Below are 24,140 nucleotides of genomic sequence, written 5' to 3' on the forward strand. Positions count from 1 at the left end.
GAGAGGGCTTCAGAGGCTCCGTGAAGGAGCAGGAAATCGGAGCTTTTTAGCGCTGGTTTCACTTTTCGGACATAAATTCTTTTTACCTGCTGCAGGTAACTACCGCTGCCTGCGGACGCGAGGCTCCCAGGGACTCCCCAGTGTCTCCGCCCCCGCGACCTTCCGGGAACCACTCGCTCGGCTCCAGTCTCCTTGCTCTCCCGGCCCTCCCCCTCTTCTCCCACTGCCCCGGACTCCGCGCGTAATCCGGAGACTGCGAGGAACTGGTCACCTCGGCACGCGCAGAGCTGGGAGACCCGGGGGCTGAGAGCGGCGCGGATGGGCGGGGACCTGGGCCTGACTGGCTGGCGGGGAGGGGGGTTGGCGGGGGCGGAGGCCCCCTCCCGGCGGCGCTGAGGCCACAGCAGTTAGAGGCCCTGAGGGGAGGGGAGAGTGACAGGCTGAGAGGAGAGGAGCCAATATATATAAGGAAGGCTCCCGAGCACGCAGGTTTCAGTAGCAGCGCGGAGCGCAGGCTGAGAACACGAGGCAAAGAGCCGCAGCTCCAGCCCCCTCGGTGCGGTCCGTGTACTCCGGCACCAGCAGGCTTGCGGCCCCGGGATTAGCTCGAGGACACGTCCTCTGCGTGGCCGCCGCCCAGCCGCCCTCACCTGGATTACCCACCGCGGCAGTCTGAACGGAACTGGCGAGCAGGCGAGGCGGGAGGACAGCTCCGAGCGGAGCCTGGCTTTTCAGAGACTCCTCCTGCGGGTGGACTCACGGGCGAACAGAGTCCAGGACCGAGCCAGCTTCAGGGCGGGCGGGTGGAGAGAGCGACGCCCCAGGGAATGGCAGCCGCGTCCCGTAGCGCCTCTGGTTGGGCGCTACTGTTGCTGGTGGCACTTTGTCAGCAGGTAACGTCCCGCGCCCCCTCCCACCGCGCTCTGGGCCCGAGCCCGGGCGTCCTAGGAGCTGACGGCTCCCCTCCTTCCTTCCCACCCTGTGCAATAGCGCGCAGCCGGCTCCGGAGTCTTCCAGCTGCAGCTTCAGGAGTTTGTCAACGACCGCGGCGTACTGGCCAGCGGGCTGCGGTGCGAACCCGGCTGCCGGACCTTCTTCCGCGTCTGCCTGAAGCACTTCCAGACGGTCTTCTCGCCCGGGCCCTGCACCTTCGGTAGCGTCTCCACACCTGTGTTGGGCACCAACTCCTTTGCCATCGCGGACGACAGTAGCGGCGGGGGACGCAACCCTCTCCAACTGCCTTTCAATTTCACCTGGCCGGTGAGCACAGCCTGGGAGCACTGGGAGGTGACGAAAGCCAACTGAAGGGGTCTCCCTGAGACCAAAGCCCTCTCCCCAGATACCTCGCTCCCCTACAAAACAAAACAAAACAAAACAAAACAAAACAAAACAAAACAAAACGAGGGGCGTTCTCTTCTGATCCTCTTTTGACTCTCTCTTGGGACCTCATCCTCTGGAAAGCTCGCACCAGTCTCCTCTTCCCAGTTGCACGCCTTCTTTTCTCCCAATTCTCGGGATACGATATTCATCACCCAGGCACGTCCCCCACCTCCGAGTGGTTCTCGCGTACATTCCCTCCCCCCCCCCCAACCCCGTCCCTCAACCCTCCTCGTATCCAAGGTTCTCTCTCCTTTCTTGCTCGCGCGCGATGGTGCGCGCAGACCCGTTAGGTTGACCCGGGCGCAGTAACCGTATCCTGCAATTAGATTAATTAAACCGGCTGCCGTAAGGCATCCCCACCACCTCCCTGCTCATCGAGCCTTCTTTCCCGCCCCCTCCTTCCGCTTCCCAGGGCACCTTCTCACTCACCATCGAAGCTTGGCACGCGCCGGGAGAAGACCTGCGGCCAGGTGAGTAGCTCGCTCCGCCGCCACAGGGGGGCGACTCGGCGCAGCACGGAAAGAGTTAACCTGTATTAATAGGCGGGGGAAGCGCGGGGTGGGGGGTAGGGGCCGGACGCTTAGCTCGGCCGGGAGCTGCGCCCCGCGCTGGACGCTCGGATTCCGCCCGCTGCCTGGACTCTGAGCACAATTGCGTTTCCTGCGGGTTATTTTTGGCGTGGGAACGCGGGGAGCATGGTGGTGAGAAAGGCCGAAGCTGCCAGCGCCGCTGACGGGCCCCTTCCTGTATTTTACACCTTTTGCGAATTCCGCTCCTTTGGAAAGGGAATAATGGCTTTGGGATGTTGTTCTGACACAGAGGAAAAGGATATTTCAGCAGCACAACAATTCTCACTTTGAAAAGGAAAAAGAAAACCATTACCCATCTCTGAGGGCAGAACCCCTGAAAGGGCACCTGAGGAATCCTTGCTCCCAGAGTCCTTCCTGCATGGAGAGCTTTTCTTTTTCTCGTTTCTCTTCTCTCTCTCTCCATTTTGACCTCTTTTCCTCTTTCCCTTGCCTATCTACTTCCAGAACACTGGGAAATCTTAACATCCTTCTATTGTCCCCCTTTTGAATAGTATCAGTCCCCCTGCACATGCACACACACACAGGGCAGCTAAGAAGTGGGACCCTTGGGTTCCTCTGGCCTGTGCTTGCTGGCAAGTGGGGTCATCTGAACATCTGGTTTGACCCAGCAGTTGCGGGCACCCTCAGGGACAGGATGCCCTTCCTTGACCTGGCCCTCTGCCCCTTCAGAGGCCATGCCACCAAACGCGCTCATCAGCAAGATCACCATCCAGGGCTCCCTAGCTGTGGGCCAGAACTGGTTACTGGATGAACAGACCGACCCTCTCCCAACAAAACTTCGCTACTCTTACCGGGTCATCTGCAGTGACAACTACTATGGGGACAGCTGCTCACGCCTGTGCAAGAAGCGCAATGACCACTTCGGCCACTATGTGTGCCAGCCAGACGGCAGCCTGTCCTGTCTGCCGGGCTGGACCGGGGAGTACTGCGAACAGCGTAAGCAGCCAATCTCTCTCCTGCCTGCCTGGGGTGGGGCGGGGGTCTCCTGAGCAAAAACAGAAACACGAAACACAGAATCAGTGACTTCTTACAGCCTGCATCCCTTGGCCCCTCACAGAGCAGGTGTGGCCTGCCCACTAGCTGGCCTTCAGGAACAGCTGGGCATGCTTAGGACAGGTTTGAACTTGGAATTCTTAAATATATATATAATTTATTTATCTATTTTAGAGAGAGGGAAAGGAGGGAGAAAGAGAGGGAGAGAAACATCGATGTGCGAGAGAAACATCAATTGGTTGCCTCTTGCACGCCCTCCAACAAGGAACTGGCCTGCAACCCAGGCATGTGTCCTGACTGGGGATTGAACCAGCGACACTTTGGTTTGCAGGCTGGTGCTCAATCCACTGAGTCACAGCAGTCAGAGCTGAACTCTTTCATCCTAGTGCCTTTCTCCGTTGTGCCAAAGCCTACACAAGGACCCTGTTACTGCATTCCATCCAGTCTTAGTTCTCTTTCTCTGTGCCACTGGTCCCCTTTAAGACACCCATGCCTTCTCTGGGAGACCAGGGGTGGGAAGTGAGCCCAGGAGAGCTGGGGGTGTCCCCGAGGCCAGGAAAGAGAGACTGGTCTTCAGCATTGTTATCGTCCCAACCTCACCCAGCTCTGTTCCCTTCCCGCAGCTGTCTGTCTTTCTGGCTGCCACGAACAGAATGGCTACTGCAGCAAGCCCGCCGAGTGCATGTGAGTAGGGGACAGGAAGCGGGAAAGGGGCATTCCCTGGCCTGGCGCTCAGCTCATCCTCAGCCTCCCTTTTGTTTCGCAGCTGCCGTCCAGGCTGGCAGGGCCGTCTGTGCAACGAATGCATCCCCCACAATGGCTGTCGCCATGGCACTTGCAGCGTCCCCTGGCAATGTACCTGTAACGAGGGCTGGGGAGGCCTCTTTTGTGACCAAGGTGAGTGAGGGCAAAGAGGGGATGGACGGAAGGTGGGAGAGATGGGCAAGGGGTGGGAACTAGAGTTATCGCCTGGACCCTTCTTGCTTGGTCACTGCTGAGCTGGCTTTCCCATTATCTTCCGAGACGCTTGGGACTTTCAAGGATTTTTACAACTGGCCTAGAATAAGATGGTGTATACTTCTTCCTCTGGTGCTGGGGAGGTGGGTAGCTGGAGAAGCCGGGAGGGTGACAAACTGGTAGCCTGGAGGCTGCACTCAAAAATTCCAGTAAGGCCAGAGGGAGAGAGAGATGCTGGGCTCAGTTCCTCTTTCTACCTCATAGTTACCTATTAACCCCCTAAGTGTTTGCTTACCTGCCAGGTCTGTTTGAGCAGCTCTCCCTTAAACAGCTGTCTGGTGGGGTGTTCCCACCGGCTACCTGGAGGCTGTGTAAGCTGGGCCTCTGGGTGGAGTGACATCTAACTGACTTTTTGGTGTGGTTAGAAACAGTTTGCCTTGTTCATCCCCAGTTGCACTTGCCAGGCAGCTGCCTGAGCCCACACTGTCTTCCTGGTGTTTGGCAGGGCTGGTCACTCCTCTGGCTGTACAGGGTTCTGCCAGCCCCAACTGTGGAGGAGGGATCCTTTATCTCTTTCATCCTGGGAGCCAGCTGCAGCATGTGCCTCCCATTTTCAGGGTCAAATGGGATGGTGCTGCCATGGAAACAGCAGCACAAGCCTGGGTAGGGTGGGCAAAGAGCTTGCCAGGATAGAAAGAACTTCCCTGAGCCCTGACTCGATGACAACAAGGAACTTAAAATTCAGCCCCTGTATTCTTTTGTGTGTGTATGTTGCTTTCTCCCCTCATCCCCAAGTGAGCACACACACACACACACACACACACACACACACACACCTGGTTCCTGCCCATTCTCTGTCCTCTGCTCCTGTTTGCTCCCAGGTGACACAGTCATATACTGATGACATGCAGACGCAGCCCTTACAGTTCCCATATTTGCTCTGTCTGGTTCCTCCTCCCTGTCCTTTTCAAATAAGAAAACAAATACACATACACACACATATGTATTTATTTTTTTAGAGAGAGGGGAAGGGAGGGAGAAAGGGAAGGAAACTTGGATGTGCTAGCGATACATCTACAAGTTGCCTCTCACATGCCCCCAACTGGGGACCTGGCCCACAACGCAGGCATGTGCCCTGACTGGGAATCGAACCTGCCACCTTTCAGGTTGTAGGCCTGCATGCAATCCACTGAGCCACACCAGCCAGGGCACTTATATTTTAAAATAACCACATAACGTAGTCCCCTTAAAAAAATACATGCGGTGGCTCTCATCTCCCCTCTACCATTTCCACCTGTTAAAATTTGATCCCTCCTTCTAGGCTTATCTCAGCTGCCTCTCCTCCATGAAGCCTTTTCTGACTTCCTCCTCGGCACTTCCCTTCCTTACCTTTATTCTACCTGCCTGCTGGTGTTTGTGAGCGTACCTGGCAGGCAGTCGTCCACCTGTGTTTTTCAACTTTTGTCAATTGCACTGGTCAGGTGTGAGTCAAGGTGCTTCAATAGTGGTGATTTCGCTGTGGAGGAGGGAGGGTGTTTGGGCCTGGAAGGCTGAGTTGAAGCCTCTTGGCCAACATGGGTGGTGATCTTGCATTACAAGGAGCCTGGAGGTGGGGACAGTTTTCTGGCTCTGCTCAGCCGGCGAGCTCCTGTCTTTGCAGATCTCAACTATTGCACCCATCACTCCCCGTGCAAGAACGGGGCAACGTGCTCCAACAGTGGGCAGCGGAGCTACACCTGCACCTGTCGCCCAGGCTACACTGGTGTGGATTGTGAGCTGAAGCTCAGCGAGTGTGACGGCAACCCCTGTCGCAATGGGGGCAGCTGTAAGGTAAGGCCCAGGCCAGCACAGGAAGGCAGAGGTTTGGCCGGGTGGTGCCCAGGCAACTCCACCCCAGGGGGCCACAGACAGGCATCGTGGACATGTGGGGCCTAACCCCGAGGTATACATCCCTGCATCCCAGCCTCTGACTTTGGCCCCTTTCTGGTCTCTCTCCAGGACCAGGAGGATGGCTACCACTGCCTGTGTCCGCCGGGCTACTACGGCCTGCACTGCGAACATAGCACTTTGAGCTGTGCCAACTCCCCTTGCTTCAATGGGGGCTCCTGCCGGGAGCGCAACCAGGGGACCAGCTATGCCTGTGAATGCCCTCCCAACTTCACTGGCTCCAACTGTGAGAAGAAAGTGGACAGGTGCACCAGCAACCCGTGTGCCAATGGTGTGTCTTCTTGCCTTGCTAATCTGGTGTACCAGACCTGGGGATGAGAAAGCTTTCTGGTCAGGGAGGGTCAGGAGAAGAGAGAGGCCTTGTCTGTCACTCTGGGCAGGCTGAGATGGGTCACCGTCTGCCCTGGGTGGGGAAGAGCTTGGTTGATCAGCTGAGTAGCTTTGGCAAAGGAGCAGGTTAGCCGTGGGCTCAGGCCTTGGGAGGAGCAGTGGTGTGTACTCTGAGTGGCTTCTTTTCCTACTCCAATGTCAGAGCCCTGTCCCTACCAGGGTGGCCTCTGACCCTCTCCAGGAAGTCTTAGGCTAGAGAGAGGGACATTGGAGGCCTCAAGTCCCCCGTCAAGCGAGGCTAGTGCAGTCGGTCCCGCTCCTGAATGCCTCGCCTTGCCCAAGGCATCTAGAATGTTCAGTATCTTTTGGGACCCAAAGAATGCTGATTATCTTTGTCTCCTTGGCCTCCTGGTGACTTGCCCTGAGGCAAAAAGATAGCCCTGCGGAGGAGAGAAGCCTCAGGAGCCGGAGGGGCTTGGAAGGGCTGCGGTGGAGGCTGCTTCCTGGAGTATCACTCAGTTAACTCCCTGGAGCCACAGTGTCTTCATTGCCGAATGGGAAATACAACACCTGTCTTCTCTCATGTGGTTATGAAGACAGGATGAAACAATGATAATTACATTTATTTGGGCATTTACTATGTACCAGGCATGCGCTCCTGCGCTTATGCATCATCCCACATCGCCCCACCCAACCCTCAGAGACCTTCTATGGAGGGGATGGGGGTTATACCCCAATTTAACAAATGAGGAGACTGAGGCTTAGAAATAAGGTAAAGCCACAGGTGCCAGATCCACACTAGAAGCAGCTGCTGGTCACCCCCAAGCCTACCTACTTGATTCTACTGGACAGCTCTGTGAGAAGCTAGTAATCTTGATACATGAGGCCACGGAGGCGTAGCGACCAGGGTCACCTCACTCCAGGTTTCTGACTCTGCGGCGCTCTTCGTAGTGGGACCTGTTACATGCTGGCTGTGCTCACAGAGGCAGAGGGACCTGCGCGCCTCCCTGGGAGGGAGCGCTCACCTTCTGCACCAGAGGGCATCCTGGGCGATTGCTGACTTGTGCCCTGTGTGTGCCTACAGGGGGCCAGTGCCTGAACCGAGGCCCGAACCGCATTTGCCGCTGCCGCCCTGGATTCACGGGCCCCCACTGTGAACTCCAGATCAGCGACTGTGCCCGTAGTCCTTGCATCCACGGTGGCACCTGCCATGACCTGGAGAACGGGCTCGTGTGCACCTGCCCTGCTGGCTTCTCTGGCAGGCTCTGTGAGGTGCGGACAGCCAGCGATGCCTGTGCCTCAGGACCCTGCTTGAATGGGGCCACCTGCTACACTGGCCGCTCCCCTGACAGTTTCGTCTGCAACTGCCCCTATGGCTTCGTGGGCAGCCGCTGCGAGTTTCCTGTGAGCATGCCTCCCAGCTTCCCCTGGGTGGCTGTCTCTCTGGGCGTGGGGCTGGTGGTGGTGCTGGTGTTGCTGGGCATGGTGGCAGTGGCCGTGAGGCAGCTGCGGCTTCGGCGGCCAGACGATGGCAGCAGGGAGGCCATGAACAACCTGTCAGACTTCCAGAAGGACAACCTGATCCCCGCTGCTCAGCTGAAGAACACAAACCAGAAGAAGGAGCTGGAAGTAGACTGTGGCCTGGACAAGTCCAACTGTGGCAAACAGCAGAACCACACTTTGGACTATAATCTGGCCCCAGGACCCCTGGGCCGGGGGATTATGCTGGGGAAGTATTCCCACAGTGACAAGAGCTTAGGGGAGAAGGCACCACTGCGGTTACACAGGTGAGCAGCACTGGGAGGCCCAGGGCCTGGCCACGAACCCCTAAGTGGAACCATCAGTTCCCCCAGGACAGGTGGGAGGCCGGCGCCAGGCCCTTGACTGCTTTTAAGCAAATGGGGTTTTGCTGCTGACCCTCCAACAAGAGCTCTGCAGAAGCCTTCCGCCCCTCCCTCTCTCCCTTCCTCATATGCATTCATTCATGCATTCATTCACTAACACATGTCACGTGTCCATACTGTGTGTCTCATGACTTCCCTTTTTTCTATGGAATGGCTTGCCTCTAATGGCAGTGCTGGCTTTTGCCAGGCCTGAGACCCTCTCCAGGACAAGCTCGGTGGTCCTGTGGCTCTCTCTCTGGGGCCTGTTCCTGCCTGACCCCGGGTTAGCAGCGGGCACCCCCAATCCCTGTGTCTTCTCCCAGAGCCACTTTGGCCAATGCCCTTCGGACGTCCGGGGTCCCAGTTAGGGCCCCGCCCTCCCCCAGCCCTCCCCCAGCCCTCCCCCAGCCCTCCCCCAGCCTTCTCCCCATGCCTCCTTCAGCAGCCAGTCTTGTGTTCCCTCAGTGAGAAGCCCGAGTGTCGGATATCAGCGATATGCGCCCCCAGGGACTCCATGTACCAGTCTGTGTGTTTGATATCAGAGGAGAGGAATGAGTGTGTCATTGCCACGGAGGTGAGTGCTAGGCTCGCCTGCCCTTCCGGTAGATCCCCGATAGCCTTTTGGGGATGGGAAAGTGGCCTGGTTACTCTTGATGCCAGGGGCCACTCTGGGGAGGTCCAGGACCCTTTCTTGGCAAGCCAGGTTTGGTGGTTCTGGGCCCCTGCTAGCCTCGTTGCCACAGAGGGTATGAAACAGGAGCCGTGCTCATGAGCCTGGCCTGGTCTCTTCCTGCTGTGTTAGTGCTGGGCTGGGCAGCCATGGCACCTGGCCAGCTCCCAGGCACTGCTTCCCGGCTTCCCAGCTGCCAGTGGGTGAGGGTGGTTGCCTGGTGGCCCTCCTGCCCCTTCTCCCTGGCTTCCTCTATTGGCCCACCTTATGAGCATAGGCTGCCAGGCATGTGCGTGTACTGGGGCCCAAGACTGGGAAGGGCTGCCCTACCTTTCCTTCACCCCACATGCCCCATTGGTTTCCCAGGGAAGCCCAAGGAAGCCTTGGAGGGAGGGCTTTGTGCTCCAGGGTAACCCACTCCTCATATGCTCCCCAGGTATAAGGCAGAAGCTTCCCAGGACATCCCAGCTTTGCCCAGCGGCTGGACCTTCTTTCTGCATTGTTTACATTGCATCCTGGATGGGACATTTTTAATACGCAACGTGCTGCTCTCAGGAGGAAGAGGGAATGGCATGAACTGGACAGACTGTGAACTTGCCAAGAGATGCAGTACCTTCCACACCTTTGGGTGTCTGTCTGGCATCAGATTGGCAGCCGTACCAGCCAGGGGAACCGAGGAGAAGCGAGGTGCCACTTTGGACCTGCCCTACCAGCAGTGGCCTTCAGAGGGCTCCTTGGGAGCTCTGGCCTGTTCTCCCGAGGGAGCGGCAGGGCCTTGTAGGGCCTGGAGCTGCTGTGGCTTCACTGACATCTGTGTCCAAAAGTGCCTTTGGCCCTGGCTCCATGGTGACAGCTGGGTCCAAACCAGAGAGAAGAGAGGAGGCCAGCAAGGGCAGGGCCACCTGTGGGCCAGGAAACCATCCAGTGTGGCTATTGGCAGGAGTTGCCCTGCAGGTGAGGTGTGCACCTGAAGTGGGAGGAGCACTTTCTGCCCGTGTGCCTCCAACTACCGTGTGTGGGCCTTGTCATAACACCACCTAGCCTGTCCCTGGCCCAGGCCCTCTGGGCGAGAACATTGGTAAGCCCTACCTGGCTACCACAGCCTCCGGCCTCCGGTGCCTCTGGGCTCCTATGAGCAGACAGGTGGAGGGCCAGTCAGGGCGGGACAGGACTAACTAGGGAGCTCAAGGCAGTGATGTTGGAAATTCCAGCGAGGGAGAAATTGGGTGTTGTCATCACCTGGGCCCTTTCCTCCCGCCTCAAGCCCGTTACTGTGGCCTTGAGTCCGAGCTCTGCCCATGCCCACTACTGCCCCTAGTCGATCTTCAGAAATCAATAATATGAGTTTTTATTTTGTTTGTTTTTTTGTAGTTTATTTTGGAGTCTAGTATTTCGATAATTTAAGAATCAGAAGCACTGACCTTTCTACATTTTATAACATTATTTTGTATATAATGTGTATTTATAATATGGAAAGATGTGTATAGGAGTTTATTACTTCTCGGGTCCTGTCTTTGTGATGGCCGAGTGGGAACCCTCCCCCCATCCTCTCTGATTCCCCTTCTCATATTGCTGCCAGCTGCTCCCCAAGAACCCCTGGGGCCTGTGCATGCCCTTGCGCGTGGCCTGCTGTGCTCCAAGCTCTCGTCCCCTTCCAGTCCTACGGGAGCCTGGTCTCGCCCATCCAGTTCCCAGCCTAGGCCAGCCTTCCCTGCCTGATGGTTGGAGGCCGGCTGTGGCTCCCCATCTTCTTTATGCTCCACCATTTCTCGAGAGATATGCCCCTTGACTGAAACCTACCCCCCTTTTCTCTCTTCAAGTCTAAAAGAGCTCATGGACTCCACAGTCAGCCTGGGGGATATAGGAATTTGGGGGAAGAGGACAATTCTCTTTTCAAAAAGATTCTCTTGCTGGAGAATGAGGTCCTTCCTCCTGCCCATGCAGGGTTTTAGATGGGCTGGCACCCTACTCCTTTTTTCAGCCCCCGAGGGGTACTGGTCTTGGGGGAGGTGGGGGGCTTTGCCTTGGGTCTGTGCTCCTTGCAGCTGAGTGAGAGAGCTGAGTCTGGGCACCTGGTCTGCAGGGAGGGGAGGAAGAAGAGAGGCTGGCCTTCCCTGAGACCAGGTTTTTCTGGCTGACGCACTAGTGAGGGAGTTTCCAGCCTCAGCTTCATGCCTCACTTCCCCTAAGGTGTAGAATGGTCCTAGGCCGCCACAGTCCTTACAAACATGCTCCATGGAAAGCAAATGATGAAAAAGTGAGCCACTGACAAAAAGCCGAGCAACTGCTCTCAGTCTCAGCCTGCCCACAGTAAGACAAAATAGACCCACCAGATGCTCCCAGTGGAGTCGAAGTATATGCAGTGCTCCTGGTCTCCCTTTTCCTCCTTCTCCCCAGCACACGCACGCACACAAAGCATTCTGCCCCTGGTCTGGGGGCCTCTGCCAGAGACCTTTGCTCATCACACTCTCTGCAGGCATGGGCTCCATGCCTCGCTCCTTGGTCCCTGTGTTCTCCTTGCACACACAGGGTATCAAACAGGAAAGCATTCAGGGAACCGTTCCCACAGCCTGAGCCGGCAGCAGCGGGAAGAACAACACCACCTCACTCTTCCTGCCCAAAACGAAACAGGAAAGCGGCTCCCGGACCCTGGGGGGCGGGGGAAACTGGGCTGGGACACAGAGGCCAGATGACGAGGCTCCCATGTGGGAGACAGGTAGGACACTCGCAGGCCTGCACGTCCACACCATCAGGCTGTGCTGGACTGCACTGGCTGCCAGCCCATCCAAGAGGAGCCCTGGAGAGAAGCTGGCTGGCTACGCTCACTCACTGGCTCGGATACCTTAGATGGGGAGCTGGGAGAGCCCACCATGCCAGTTTTCTGGGGAAAGAGGGGATCCACGTGTGGACTTGATTTGGGCAGCTCCAACCTGTAGCTCATGCTGGGCTTCACCTCTCGAGACATGGCAGTCAGTGGGCCAGGCAGTTGGGGTGTGAAAAGGCCATAATGGAAGCCCTCCTCTCCCCAGGATTTCCAGACCTAAGGGCTCAGCCCCTTCTCACAGTGAAGTTACCCAACACTTTTCTGATGAAGTGTCCAGGTCCACAGGAAAGGTCCCATGTTTGGCAGAAACAGGGCCACATGACAGCTCTAGACTCATTTTCTAATTCTCCATGGCTTAGCAAATGCCCGTGTTTAATTTGCACACATATTCACAAGAGAATTCACAGTTTAGCGGTTCCTTAACAGCTGGAGGTAGTGCCCTGCTTACGGATAAGTCTGACCCCACAGTGACCTCTAGCTCTGAGGACACTATTTCAGGGCCCGGGGCTAGGAACCACCTGGATATCACTGTGGGGAGATGAGTCAGGGAGAGCTGTGAAGAAGGAAGGAAGGAATGCCTTTATCCTGCTTTCTCAGCCAGGGTGCCCTCTGCTGTTTCAGGGCCACGGTCAGACTGGTCGGGGGTTACAAAAAGACAGTGGCCCTATCTCCCTCCCGCCCCGTCCCCCATCCCAGGCTAAATAAAACCACTAGACTAGACTCGGGTAGAATGGATGCTCCACCCCAGGCAGGGACCCACAGGGCTCTCCCCTCTCTGCAGCACTCCCAGTCTCTGCGTGGGTCCCCAGGATCTGCACACCCAGCCCTCCGCCCGACTTGGTCTGCTGCATTCCCGGAAGGGGATGGAAGTGATTCACTTAGGGTACTATGACTGTCCCTTCCCGGGGAGAGGATGCGCCTGGGAGGTCCCGGAGGCCCTCCCAGGGCGGCCGCACCCTCCGTCCAGCCCAGAGCTCACAGCGTGTCCCTTTCGACTCCTAGGCTGGAGCGGCCGAACGAGGTGGTGCGGTGCGCTGGCGGGGTCAGCCCTCTACCTGCTGTGGCCACCGGGAGTCCCGGAGGTCCCGGCCTCCCCGCCCCCCACGCTTTGTTACAGACCGACTTCCTGTTTGCGGCTGCCCGACCTAGGTTACTTCCCCGGCCGGGAAACCGCCGAAGGCCGCGGGTTTCTCGCGGACTCCCACGCCCGCTAGGCCCCGCCTCTCACACCCCCGAATCCCGCCCCGGGCCGGCGAGCCCGCTGGACCCAGCTGCCCGGCACCAGAGGGCGCTGTGCGGCTGTCGGGGCGGAGCACGAACGGGGCCCCCACCCCTCCGGGCTTGAGGTCCGCTCTTCTCAGTCCTGGGCCCAGGGAACCTGCCAGGAAGAGCGGCAGCTGGACGCGAATTCAGTTTTCGCTCTTTTCTCGCAGAGCTCCTTCCAGCACCGAACCCCAAGCGGAGGGAGTAAACTGGAGAGACCTCAGTGCGACACTTTCCCCTAAATATGACTCAGGGTGTCCAAAGAAGTAGGGCCCTTTCGCATACTCTGAACCGGCTCAGCAGCCAGCCCCGCTCCACCTCGCAGTCCGCGGTCCTCTGGCCATCTCCGTCGGCCAGCATCCTGAATGGAAGGGAATGAGGATGGGCTGGAAAGGGCACCACCTCTTATTGCCAGCTGACCTGGGACAAGTCCATCTATTTCCTCATTCCTTCCACACTGTTTGAGTCCCTTTTATATGCCGGGCATTGGTGATAAAACATGGTTACTGCCCAAGGATGCCAACCATCTGTTAATTATCTTTAATCTCTTAGAGGATGATAATATCTCTTGCACATTACTATGAGGTCAAAACGAGTTAGGGTATGAAAATATTCGTGAGCAGCGAGTTCCCCCACTGATTGTGGTTAAGTCTTCTCAAGCTATGGTAGCAAGCCACAGGATGGGGGTGGACTGGAAAGGACCTCTGGATGGATGGACCTAGCAGTAGCCCTAACACCAAGAAGGCGGCTGAGATTGCAGGTTGCCTCCACCATTGCTTCCCTTTGTGCCCGTGTCTTTGAGAAACACCACTAGTCTAGATCAACCTCCTCTGATGTGGGGAGTAGGGGAAGAGAGACCCTGGCTGTGGGAAGGGACAGCAGGAACCCAAGTCTTCAAGAGGCCCCTTCCCCTTAGCGATCTGCCACCAGTGTCTATTGCCACCTTTTCCCTGGACTCTGAGGCCCTGTTCCCTTTAATGCTCTGGCCAAGAGTGGGCTCAGCCTGTTCCCTTCATCCCTGAAGACCCTCTGAGGCCATGGCACAGGGTCTGAAAAGCCAGCTGAGGCTATGGCCAGACACAAGGTAACTGACATTTCAGGAGTCTGGATTTAGCAGCAGGTTGGCGGTGGGCCAAAGCCATCCTGGGTCATGGCAGAGCCAAAGACCTGCTAGGCAGGGCCAGCAGGATCTCTGTTTCCGATGATCCTTTCTCCTGGCTCAGGTTGGAGGCAGAGCAAGCAGGCCCTGGGAGGTAGCAGAAAGGTATGTGCCACTTGGCTTGTCCAGGGGTTGATGTCCCTTTCCCACCATGGCAGGCATCTGGGCCAGGCTCATCATACTAGGCCTGGTCTGTTCAGTTTCACCTCCATCAGTGACCTCCTTCACTTAGTGCTTTCTTTCTCTTCTATCTCTCTAGTTAAAAAGACCTACAAGGTTCCAGGATCTCCTTCCCATCTCAGTTGGCCTGTGGGGGATGGTGTCCCAGCTGCTCTCATTTAAGGGGCTTCATGTTCTTGGCCCTCTGGGGGCCTCCATGTCTGCTCCCACAGTCAGGCCCCTTCTGAGCAGTCATAATTCTCCACGCGGGCTGGTCTCCTAGGATTCTCTTTTACAGCCAGGTCCTACCATATTGGAGCATTTCCGTGGAGTCTGATGTTTGACTCTGTCCCTCTGGGTCTCCTCTCCACACCAGCCCTGTCACTCCATTCAAATGCTTCCTGCTACAGGTCTCCTCAGCCCAGCAACCAGCTACTTCCTGCCCCCACAAACTACACCTTCCTCTCTCTTTGGACTTGGGAGCAAGGCCTCACCATCCCAACCCTCTGTTGGAGCCCTGGCCCCTCCCCTTCTAGGTAGACTAGGCAGGAGTTCTGAATGTAACTGGAACCCGTAACCACCCCAGGGTGCCTGGGCAGCTGCATCTTCCTCCCTCCTTGGAAGCAAGGAGTGGGCAGGGAGCCAGGTTTTCCCACCAACCCATGAACCCTTCTGCCAAGATGTGGGTGAATCCTTCCAGTCCCTGCTTTTGTGGATGGCTGAATCAAGTAGCCTCTGCCACTTGACCCTGGATTCAGCTGACAGAACCAGCAGAGAATCTGTCTTCTTTTCTCCCTTGTCTGAGGTGGACTGTATTCAGGGCTTCAGCTACTCCTTCTTCCCATCTTTTGCCAGAGTGTTCATGGGACCCATGTCCTTCTTGCACATGGGCCAAGGACCTAAGGACGCACTTAACTCTCAGGGGCCTGTGGAAAGTGTAGCCTCTCATAGAGTATTGATTATTTATTCTCTTAATTAATTTATTTATTTTAGTGCCCCTCTCACCAAGCACACACCGAAAATCTCCTTGCTCAAGCTACTATTCCTTTTACAGTGTTCTTGGGGCAGACTATCACCCATTCTGCCTTTTACACACAATTCTTTTGCATCCTATTTGCTGGAGCAATCTGTGACTTGTATGGCAAGAAATAAGGGTGAAATAACTGGAGATTTCCTTCACTGAATCAAATGCTTACTCCGATCACTTTGTTGACCACACAGTTCTTCAGACTGAGACGTGAAGGAAAACTCACTCTTCCTCTGCACCTCACTTACTTTCAGTGCTCTCCGGCAGCAGGTCCTCAAGTTGTCGTTTGGCTCAGTGCTGTTTTGTTACAACATTGATAAGGGAGGAAAAGTCAGTTCCTGGCGGGGGCCACCATCTGTGTGGTTTGCATGTTCTCTCATGTCTGCATGGGTTATTTCCGGGTACCCCAGTTTCCCCCACATCCCAAGGATGAGCCTTCGAGGTGAACTGGAGGCTCAAAATTGTCCCAGTCTTAGTGTGTGCTTGTGTGTGTGCGGTGTGGAGTGTGATGAAAGGGGTGGCTTGTCCATCCAGGGTTGGGTTCACCTTGCACCCTGAGCTGCCAGGATAGGGTCTGGCTACCCATGGCCCTGAACTGGAACAAGCGGGTTGGAAAATAATCTTACTTGTTTTTAATATTTCTTAATTGTGCATATAGCTCTCCTTGGCTGGTGTGGCTCAGTTGGTTGGAGCGTTGTCTCATATACTGAAAGGTTGTGGGTTCCATTTCCAGTCAGGCACGTACCAGGTTGCAGGTTCAATCCCTGGTCAGAGTTTGTGGGGAAGGCAACAAATCGATGTTTCTCTCTCTCCCTCCCCCTCCCTCTCTTTCTCAAAGCAATGAAGTGCTCGCTTCGGCAGCACATACACTGAAACTGGAACAATACAGAGATTAGCAGGGCCCCTGTGCAAGGACGACATACAGATTCGGAAAGTGTTGCATAGTTTTGAAAAAAAAAAAGATTAAATTTAAAAAATGTTTTAATGAAAAAAATAAAAGCAATGAAAAAATGTCCTCAGGAGGATAAAGATATTTTAAAATGCATATATAGTTCACATTTATTTCATGCTTAATATTAGAAGTGTGAGGAGTCTTTACATAGTGATGTTTTTGTAACCAGAAACATGCCATGGGAACTTATCTCTTGTTTGTGTCAATTAGCCTAAGGTAAAGTTGGTTTTGCTATATGTCATTTTACCTGAAGTTGCAGTTTCCAAGAACTTATCACTAATGTTAAGTGAGAACTGATAGATCACTGCTTCGCTTCTGATACCAGACGTGTGGGTTTTCCACACACCACACACGCCTGCAACACCAGTTTGGTGTCCCACATTTAACTCAGTCCTGACACTCTCCGCCTGGAGATGGCACCGCGGCCCACAGATTGAGGGCTCAGTCTCTCAAGACCACCCCCTCTTCAGACGCCAATCACAAGTCCAGGTTGTTACCTGTGCTTTTACTGACTGGCTTTCCATTGGAGGTTCCCCAAACCCGCAGCTTGAGTTCAACGAATTTGCTTGAGTGGATCCCGGAACTCAGGAAAACACTTTACTTATTAGATTACTATTTTATTATGAAAGAACATAACTGAGGAACAGTCAGATGGATGAGGTGCATGGGACAAGGGATGCAGGAGGGGATGCGGAGTGTTCACACCTTCCCCAGGCACATCACCCTCCCAGCATCTTAACATGTTCACCGCCCTGGAAGCTCTCTGGACCCTGTCCTTTTGGGGTTTTATAGAGGTTTCATTGCATAGGCATGATTGGTTGAGTAAATCATTGGCCATCGGTGATTGAACTTAATCTCTGGCCCTTCTCTCCTCCCAGGAGGTTGGAGTTTTGCAGGTTCCAATTCTCCAACCATGTAGTTGGTTCCCCTGGAAACCATCCTTCATCCTGAGGGGCTTCTCAAAAGTTTGCTCCTTATGATAAACTAAGATGTGGCTGTTGGAGGTTTGTTATGAGTAGTGAAAGACCATTATCACTGCTGTCACTGAGGGAATCCCAAGGGACGATTCCCTTGGGGCTTAGGGGCTCTGTGCCAATAAGAGGACAGAGACCAAATAGATGTTTCTTCTTATAAAGCACAATATCATGGTAGACTATGGCTCTACCCTAGATAAAATGGCAAGTGAAAAGTCAAAGGTAAAAATCATAAGGAGCCAACATGTATTGAGCCCCCACACAGCAGGTGCGGCTGTTGTTTCTTTGTCTTCATTAGAACCTACAGGGTAGGTCGTATTATTCCCCATTTCACAGTTGGGAGAACCGAGGTGCATGGAGAGTGTGCCTGGACCATCCTGGTGATGAGCGATGGAGTCAGGCTCAAATCTGAGCAAGCTGGGCTTAGAGCCCGTGTCTGGGAAGATTTCTCACCCTTCTGGAATCAGCAGCTTTGTAGAGCAACGCCATCATTTAACATGATAAATTAGCATGATCCCTGACTGGAATGAGAACTGAGAAGGAACAGATCATCAGGAAATGGGAAGTGACTGCCCGAAGGGGAACAATAAGGAAAGATTAATTTGGAAACGGCCCATAAAAGGAAGCCGCCATGCGCACATCATGTGCGAATCATGTGCGACTCTTCCAGGTGGCGGTGACACTCTCATCACCTTTCCGGAGCTGGTGCTTCTCTGGGCGCAGCACCTGCAGCCCTTCCCGAGGGGATTTTAGGAGAAAAGATAGGATGGTTGCTGCAGAGGTTAGAGAGGAACCAGCTGAGTGAGTGTTTTACTGCCTCCACTTTTGGACTCCAGGGTACCCTGGCTGGTACCAAGTAAGAGCTTTACTTCTACCTATTTTTGTGGAGAACCTGCCTGAGCCAGCACTTTATTGGTTCCCCTTGGGCATGCAAAGGTGAAGTGACTCTTAGGGACCCCTGAGGTCTGTGGGAGGCAGAATGTCAAATGCTTAACAGCAAGGAGGCTCTGGGGTCGGACCACCTGCCTTCAGGCCCAGGCCCCACCCCTTGCTGTGTCACTGTGAGTACATTACCTGAATTGTCAGCACTCCAGTCTGCCCATCTGTGAAATTACATTTGTCTCACAAAGCACCGAAGTTTGTAATTAGAATAGATGTGAAAGCGTTTAGCAAACTGCCTAGCTCATGGCCAGCTTGGGATGGATATGGTTTCTGTTAATAAGCATGAGGTGGGGGGTGAAAAACAAACGCAGGAGTGAGGGAAGGGGCTGAGGAGGGAAGAGGAAGGAGCGCCTCTCCGCCTGGAGGGGGCGCTCACCAAAGGGGTTCTGAAAACGGGGGCTTCGGTGCTGTGGGAGCAGAGCTCAGAATGGGCATCGGGAATATGTTCCCCGGGGTGGTTCTGCTGTGTGTCTGTCCCTAAGCTACCAGCAAACCACTAATTACTCTTCTGTAGAAGGAACTTTTTATTATTAAGAAGTACACTTTGTAAGCCTTGGGAAATAGAGGAAAGAACCCCCCTAATCCCAATAGCCCAACACATTTATCGTTGGTGATGTAGTGAACCCCCTTTTTCCTCCTGTGTCTTATTGTTGTTGTTTTAATAGTTTTAAGCATGACGCATGTGGTAGCCATATTTTGCACTTTTGCCTGACTAGGCAATCATAGGCAACAATAGTATGTTGTTTTCATAATGGATTTTTATTTGGATGTTTAACTTTTTTTTTCAGAATAGAAGTGGTTTTTATTCTCTTAAAAAAAATCCCAGACATTCTGAACTGGTATAAAAAAGAAAGTACAAATCTAATTCCATACAGTGCTACTACTTAGACGTAATCTGACCATGTGATTATTATGGTCAGTGATTATGCCTAATTATGTCTGTGTTTATGTGTCCTTCCAGATATTTTTCTAAGGAAAGAAATGCAGACTTTTTAAATTTAGAGTGTTGTATTAGGTTATTTTATAACCTGTTTTTTCACTTAGTTATGCCTCATAGATAATTGTTTCTAATGACCGCACGATTTAATTTTATGTTTATATCAGATTTATGTAATTAAGCATCTGTTATTGGATATCTGTTTTCTTTATGTACATGTTTATGTTTGTATATTTCTCTATCATGTGGATTGACCATAATTTACTTGAAGATTTAGCTATTATTGGATAGTGAAGTAGTTTTTCTTTTCTTTCTGCTAGAATAAACAAGAATGCATTGAAAAATCTTCAGGTATATGGCTTGCCTCATACTTTGAATAATTTCCTGGAGTGGAAGCATTAGGTCAAAGGGCAGGGACACTTTATGATTGTTGATTGATATCACCAAGCTGCCTTTTCAAAGGGTTGTTTGTGCAAATTCAGATACTTCCAGCAATGTGCTGGGACCGGTTTCCGGCCTCCCACCCCACTCCCCACAGTTAGTGGGTGGAGGTGGGGACATTCTCCATGGGAAGCTAGTGGCAAGGGAGGTGTCATATGGACTAATGGGGACAGGACAGAGGGCAGAGGAGAAGAGGAGAGAGAACATGGGGAGTGGAGGGAAAGAGAAAGGAATGGCCAGAAAAAATGTTGCCTGTAATTTTTTCCAGTTGGAAAAATAATTCATGCTCCTTGTAAAAAAACAACTTTTTCATAAATGTTTACATTTAACAGGGGTCCCCAACCCCCAGGCCAGGAGCCAGCGCTGGTGCACAGACTGTGAGGAACCAGCTGCACAGCAGGCGGGGAGCTCGAATGTGATGTGCTTGAATCATCCTGAAACCCGCCCCCACTCCACCCCCCATTCTGTGGAAATACTGTCTTCCGTGAAACCGGTCCCTGGTGACAAAAAGGTTGGGGACCACAGCGTTTAATATTGAAAGTCTTCCTCTGATGACAAGCTCTACTAACAGTTTAGGTATGTTCTCGCAGATGATGATGATGATTTTTTTTACAACAATTAATGTACAACTTGTTTCATTTTAAAAGAACTAGCTTTGTGCTAGTGGGTAGCTTAGTTGGTCAGAGTGTTAACCTGATACACCAAGGTTGCAGGTTTGTTCCCTGGTCAGGGCACAGACAAGAATCAACCAAAGAAAGTGTTAATAAGTGGAACAACAAGTTGATATCTCTGTCACTCTTTCAAATCATTTTTTTTTAAGGGAAAGAAAAAAGAACTAGTTTCATATTATATACACCGTACTGCAACATTCCTACTGGAGAATATATATCTTAGACACCTTTGGAATCATTGCTTTAAATGTGCAGATAAATTTTAGTTTGAATGTCTAATTGGAAGAAAATGAGGAGCAGCGCTATCCACTGCCCCTGCCAGAGGGCCCCCCTCAGACTGCCAGCGCCGCTGTGAGGGCTAGGCCTTCTGCTGTTTCTTCCTCCCTTTTCCAGCTGGAGGTGTCCCTGGGGGACAGAGCCTGGCTGATACTTAGAGAGTCAACCCCAAGAGGCCCGAGGACCCTTCCGGTCAGTGGGGAGGCCAGTAACCAAGGGAGAAGGCCAGTAGCTGCTCACAGCCCTCTGGGGGCCTCAATTTGGGCCCTCCTTGTCCTGGCTCCAGGAATCTGATTGCCTAAGGATTATTCCAGCCATTGCTGCAAAAGTCTTACATCCTTCTCTCCGTGGTCACAATGCCAAAGTGACTATGGCAGTTTCAGAACTCTGACTGACTCTTCTTCAGCCTACCTGGGCTCAGGGGGCCTCACTCCTGGTTTGTGGCATAGCACTCACGTGAGCCTCCGTAGCTTTCTGGCGCCCGGCCAGATTCAGTCTCTGCAGAACCCCTTGTTAGCCTCGTGACTCAGTTTCTCTATTTGCTCACGTGGGCATACGGAGTGAAACACTTGTGTGGAATGCGGAAGGTGCCTCCAACGGCTTCTCCAGAATGCGTGCTCCCAGGCGGAGCCCCAGAAACAGACGTTTATGCCACCCAGAGAGCTCCTTATGGCGGTGCCCTATACTGACCCTGGTGAGTCTGTGCTGCCTGGAGTGGTAATGCTCATCCAGGTGCACCGGCAGGACTGCTGGGGACGCACCGCCTGGCACCCGCCCTCCGAGATTCTCGAAGGGCCCAGGTCATGGACAGGCAGACGGGGAGATGACCGGTGACCACGTCCCTACCTACGTCCGTGCCCGCTGCAGGTCGCCTGACGCAATCCAAGGCGCCCTTGCTGCATGTCAAAGCTGGGAAAACCTCCCCCGCGGTTGCATCACTCCTGACATATTTGCTACAGAGGTGGAGTTGAACCAATCATCGGGCGAGAAGGGCCTCCCAGTTACCCACTCACAGGACGGAGCGGTTAACCAGACAGCAAAACCCAAAGGTAATTGGCCAGGAGGGATTTGCCCCGCCCCAATCACTGTGACAGCTGGCGGCGGCGGGCGGTGCCTGCCCGCCGGAGGGTTTAAAAAGGGCCTTGGAAAGGGCAACGCAGCTGGAGCGTCTAAGCGGTGCCAGGCCAGGTGTGCGAGTCCGTCGGTCTTTCCGTGCCCACGCCGGAGACCTGTTCGGGAGACCGTCCGGGCCCGTCCCTGTGCCCGGCACCATGAAGCAGGAGTTCGTAGCTCAGAACACCTCGCCTATCTCACCACCCGCCTCGCCACCCGCCTCTCCACCCGCCTTGCCGCCTGCACAGCGCCCCCGGGACAACGGCCACCCCCAAGCGCTGTGGATTTTTGGGTATGGCTCCCTGGTATGGAGGCCCGATTTCGCCTATAGCGACAGCCGTGTGGGTTTTGTGCGTGGCTACAGCCGCCGGTTCTGGCAAGGAGACACCTTCCATAGGGGCAACGACAAGATGGTGAGCATCCAACCATGACCTGGGGAATAAGGATGGGTAGGGGCAGGACAGTGGGCGCTGGAATGTCCAGGGCTCTCTGAGCAGACCTTGACTCCTTGCTGATGGGTGAAATAGGTAAACCAGTGCCCGGGGTTTAACCTATTTAACCCTGTGGCTTAAATTTGGGTGCCCAGTGGATTACTGTGTGATGGCTGCAGTCTGTGATCCTGTGGGCAACTGTGGTCCTGTGATGAATATTTCTGATTATCAGTCCAGCTACTGCCATGTGTCTGTTTCTCCTGCATCTGTGCATTACTTCTTTGCTCTCCCCTGGATGAATGGAGCTCCCTGAGGCCTCTGCTGGCAGGGTTGATAAATCCTCTGGCAGTTATGGCAGAACTGATTTCTAACTTGTCTTTTTCAAAATCTTTCTTTTTTCCCCCCCAGCCTGGCCGTGTGGTGACCCTTCTTGAAGATCATGAGGTAAGTGCCTGAGCGAAGAGAGGGGCCCTTGGGGCTGAGCATGGAGGGGTTCCAGGTCCTTGGCTTCAAATTAAATTAGATGTCCCTCTGGGCAGAGGAAAGGGTGGTCCAGCTCAGTGCTTCTCACAAGAGTTCCCTGAAGGTCTTGTTAAAGCCTGAAACACATTCCTGATAAGCTTGCACAGGATCCTACTGGTTCTTAGATCACACTCTTGAGTAGTAATCCTGTTCACCCTGGGTCCAGACCACCTTGTTTAAGAAAGGGAGGTGGAGGCTTTGCTACTATTTGGCTTATCAGCTTTCCTTCCACTTCCCTTCTGGGTGGGTGGAAGTCCCAGGGTGGGTGTCCCAGAGTCCCAGGGTGGGTGTGACCAGCAAGGAGCTATTGTGACTGACCCCTGTGCCCCTGTTTCCTCCTAGGGCTGCACTTGGGGTGTGGCATACCAGGTGCAGGATGAACAGGTGAACGAGGCTCTGAAGTACCTGAACGTGCGAGAAGCAGTGCTCGGTGGCTATGATACCAAGGAGGTCACCTTCTACCCGCAAGACACTCCTGATGAACCACTAAAGGCCTTGGCCTACGTGGCCACCCCACAGAACCCTGGTTACTTGGGGCCTGCGCCTGAGGAGGCCATTGCTACACAGATCCTGTCCTGCCGCGGCTTCTCTGGCCACAACCTTGAGTACTTGCTGCGCCTGGCAGACTTCATGCAGCTCTGTGGGCCCCAGGCACAGGATGAGCACTTGGCAGCCATTGTGGACGCTGTGGGCACCATGCTGCCCTGCTTCTGCCCCACCGAGCAGGCTTTGGCACTGGTCTGAGGGGGCTGAGCCCCTGCAGGGAGTGCCTGAGTGGACATGGGGTCTAGATCCTCACTCCTGTGCATACAGACAGACTTGGTACAGCTGGAGCCCACTAAGAGGACTCAGTGGGCAGCGGGGACTCCTCTCTCTAAGCCCCTGCCTGTCCATCAGTCTCCAGCTCTCTCCTTCCTGACACTGACCTACTACTTGAAAGTATTTATTGCACCATGTTGGTGTGGTGGGCAGGGTGGGGGGCCTGCCCTGGACTCACGGGCCCTGCTGAGCGGTACCCATCACCGCTGCCTGGTGCCTGACCAGATTTCCCTCAGTGCTGCTGCTAACCCAACTCCACCCAGGCCTCCACCTCCCCAGGGAGTCTCCACGAGCCTTGACCCTCTAACTCCGTAGCCCCAGAAATACAACCTTTGAATGGTCTCAGCCTGCTGGTGAGGGACAGGAGGGTGTGAGGAAAGGGGGTCCTATGGGATCTGAGCACCCCGTTACCCCATCTCATCCCCCAGGGCAAAGCTGGATCTGGAGCCCAGACACAGCTGCTGAGGCTGGGTCTAGAACTCTGACCCATTTGGCTTTGTTTTCCTGTCCTTATGTCTGTGTCAGTCCTATCTGTCTGTCTGTTTATTCCTGTGAAATTTATCACTATAGGCCCTGGCACCATCCCAGTCTATCCCATAATATTACCCATAAACTGATTTCTTAATATCTGTGCCTGTTGGAATGTGATTCTTTCTTCAGATGGCAGGGGTGGGGTGGGGGTCAGGGTAAGAGAGGTGGCGAAGCCCTGGAAGCCTCATAAGAGAGGAAAGGATTCCCTCTTTGTCTCTGTCCCAGGAAGCAGGCAGCTCAGTAGGCAGGCTTCTGGGTTACATCACTCCCAGGGGCGCCGTTCACGTCTTAGTGCGCAGAGAGAACGCCATGGAGTCATGCCGGATTCAGCCTGCGTGGCTCTATCTGG

At 54.2% G+C, this 24,140-nt stretch overlaps 2 protein-coding genes and 1 non-coding gene across 3 annotated transcripts; all 3 read left to right on the top strand.

Moving 5' to 3' along the window:
• The first annotated feature begins 471 nt into the window (after positions 1-471).
• DLL4 (delta like canonical Notch ligand 4) lies at positions 472-10,239 on the top strand. Its single transcript, XM_037161809.2, has 11 exons — positions 472-893; positions 991-1,260; positions 1,793-1,850; positions 2,640-2,906; positions 3,587-3,647; positions 3,730-3,860; positions 5,581-5,750; positions 5,919-6,138; positions 7,282-7,984; positions 8,546-8,654; positions 9,187-10,239. Exons 1-11 carry the CDS (start codon positions 828-830, stop codon positions 9,190-9,192), a joined length of 2,061 nt encoding a protein of 686 aa, XP_037017704.2. The 5' UTR covers positions 472-827; the 3' UTR covers positions 9,193-10,239.
• A 5,788-nt stretch (positions 10,240-16,027) lies between these two features.
• Positions 16,028-16,131, top strand: LOC119061326 (U6 spliceosomal RNA). The gene has a single exon (XR_005084757.2). It is a non-coding gene; the product is annotated as a U6 spliceosomal RNA (small nuclear RNA).
• Positions 16,132-21,512: 5,381 nt separating this feature from the next.
• On the top strand, positions 21,513-23,887 carry CHAC1 (ChaC glutathione specific gamma-glutamylcyclotransferase 1). The gene is made up of 3 exons (XM_037161692.2): positions 21,513-21,901; positions 22,328-22,363; positions 22,784-23,887. Exons 1-3 carry the CDS (start codon positions 21,647-21,649, stop codon positions 23,183-23,185), a joined length of 693 nt encoding a protein of 230 aa, XP_037017587.2. The 5' UTR covers positions 21,513-21,646; the 3' UTR covers positions 23,186-23,887.
• The last annotated feature ends 253 nt before the right edge of the window (positions 23,888-24,140 follow it).

This window comes from Artibeus jamaicensis, unplaced genomic scaffold (assembly GCF_021234435.1).
Source record: "Artibeus jamaicensis isolate MK-2021 breed Jamaican fruit bat unplaced genomic scaffold, CSHL_Jam_final contig_1132, whole genome shotgun sequence".
Taxonomy (NCBI): domain Eukaryota; kingdom Metazoa; phylum Chordata; class Mammalia; order Chiroptera; family Phyllostomidae; genus Artibeus; species Artibeus jamaicensis.

Coding starts and splice junctions, on each gene's coding strand:
- CHAC1 (XM_037161692.2), top strand. CDS start 21,647: ATGAAGCAGGAGTTCGTAGCTCAGAACACCTCGCCTATCTCACCACCC. Junction 21,902..22,327: donor ATAGGGGCAACGACAAGATG/GTGAGCATCCAA, acceptor TTTCCCCCCCAG/CCTGGCCGTGTGGTGACCCT. Junction 22,364..22,783: donor CCCTTCTTGAAGATCATGAG/GTAAGTGCCTGA, acceptor GTTTCCTCCTAG/GGCTGCACTTGGGGTGTGGC.
- DLL4 (XM_037161809.2), top strand. CDS start 828: ATGGCAGCCGCGTCCCGTAGCGCCTCTGGTTGGGCGCTACTGTTGCTG. Junction 894..990: donor TGGTGGCACTTTGTCAGCAG/GTAACGTCCCGC, acceptor CCTGTGCAATAG/CGCGCAGCCGGCTCCGGAGT. Junction 1,851..2,639: donor GGGAGAAGACCTGCGGCCAG/GTGAGTAGCTCG, acceptor CTGCCCCTTCAG/AGGCCATGCCACCAAACGCG.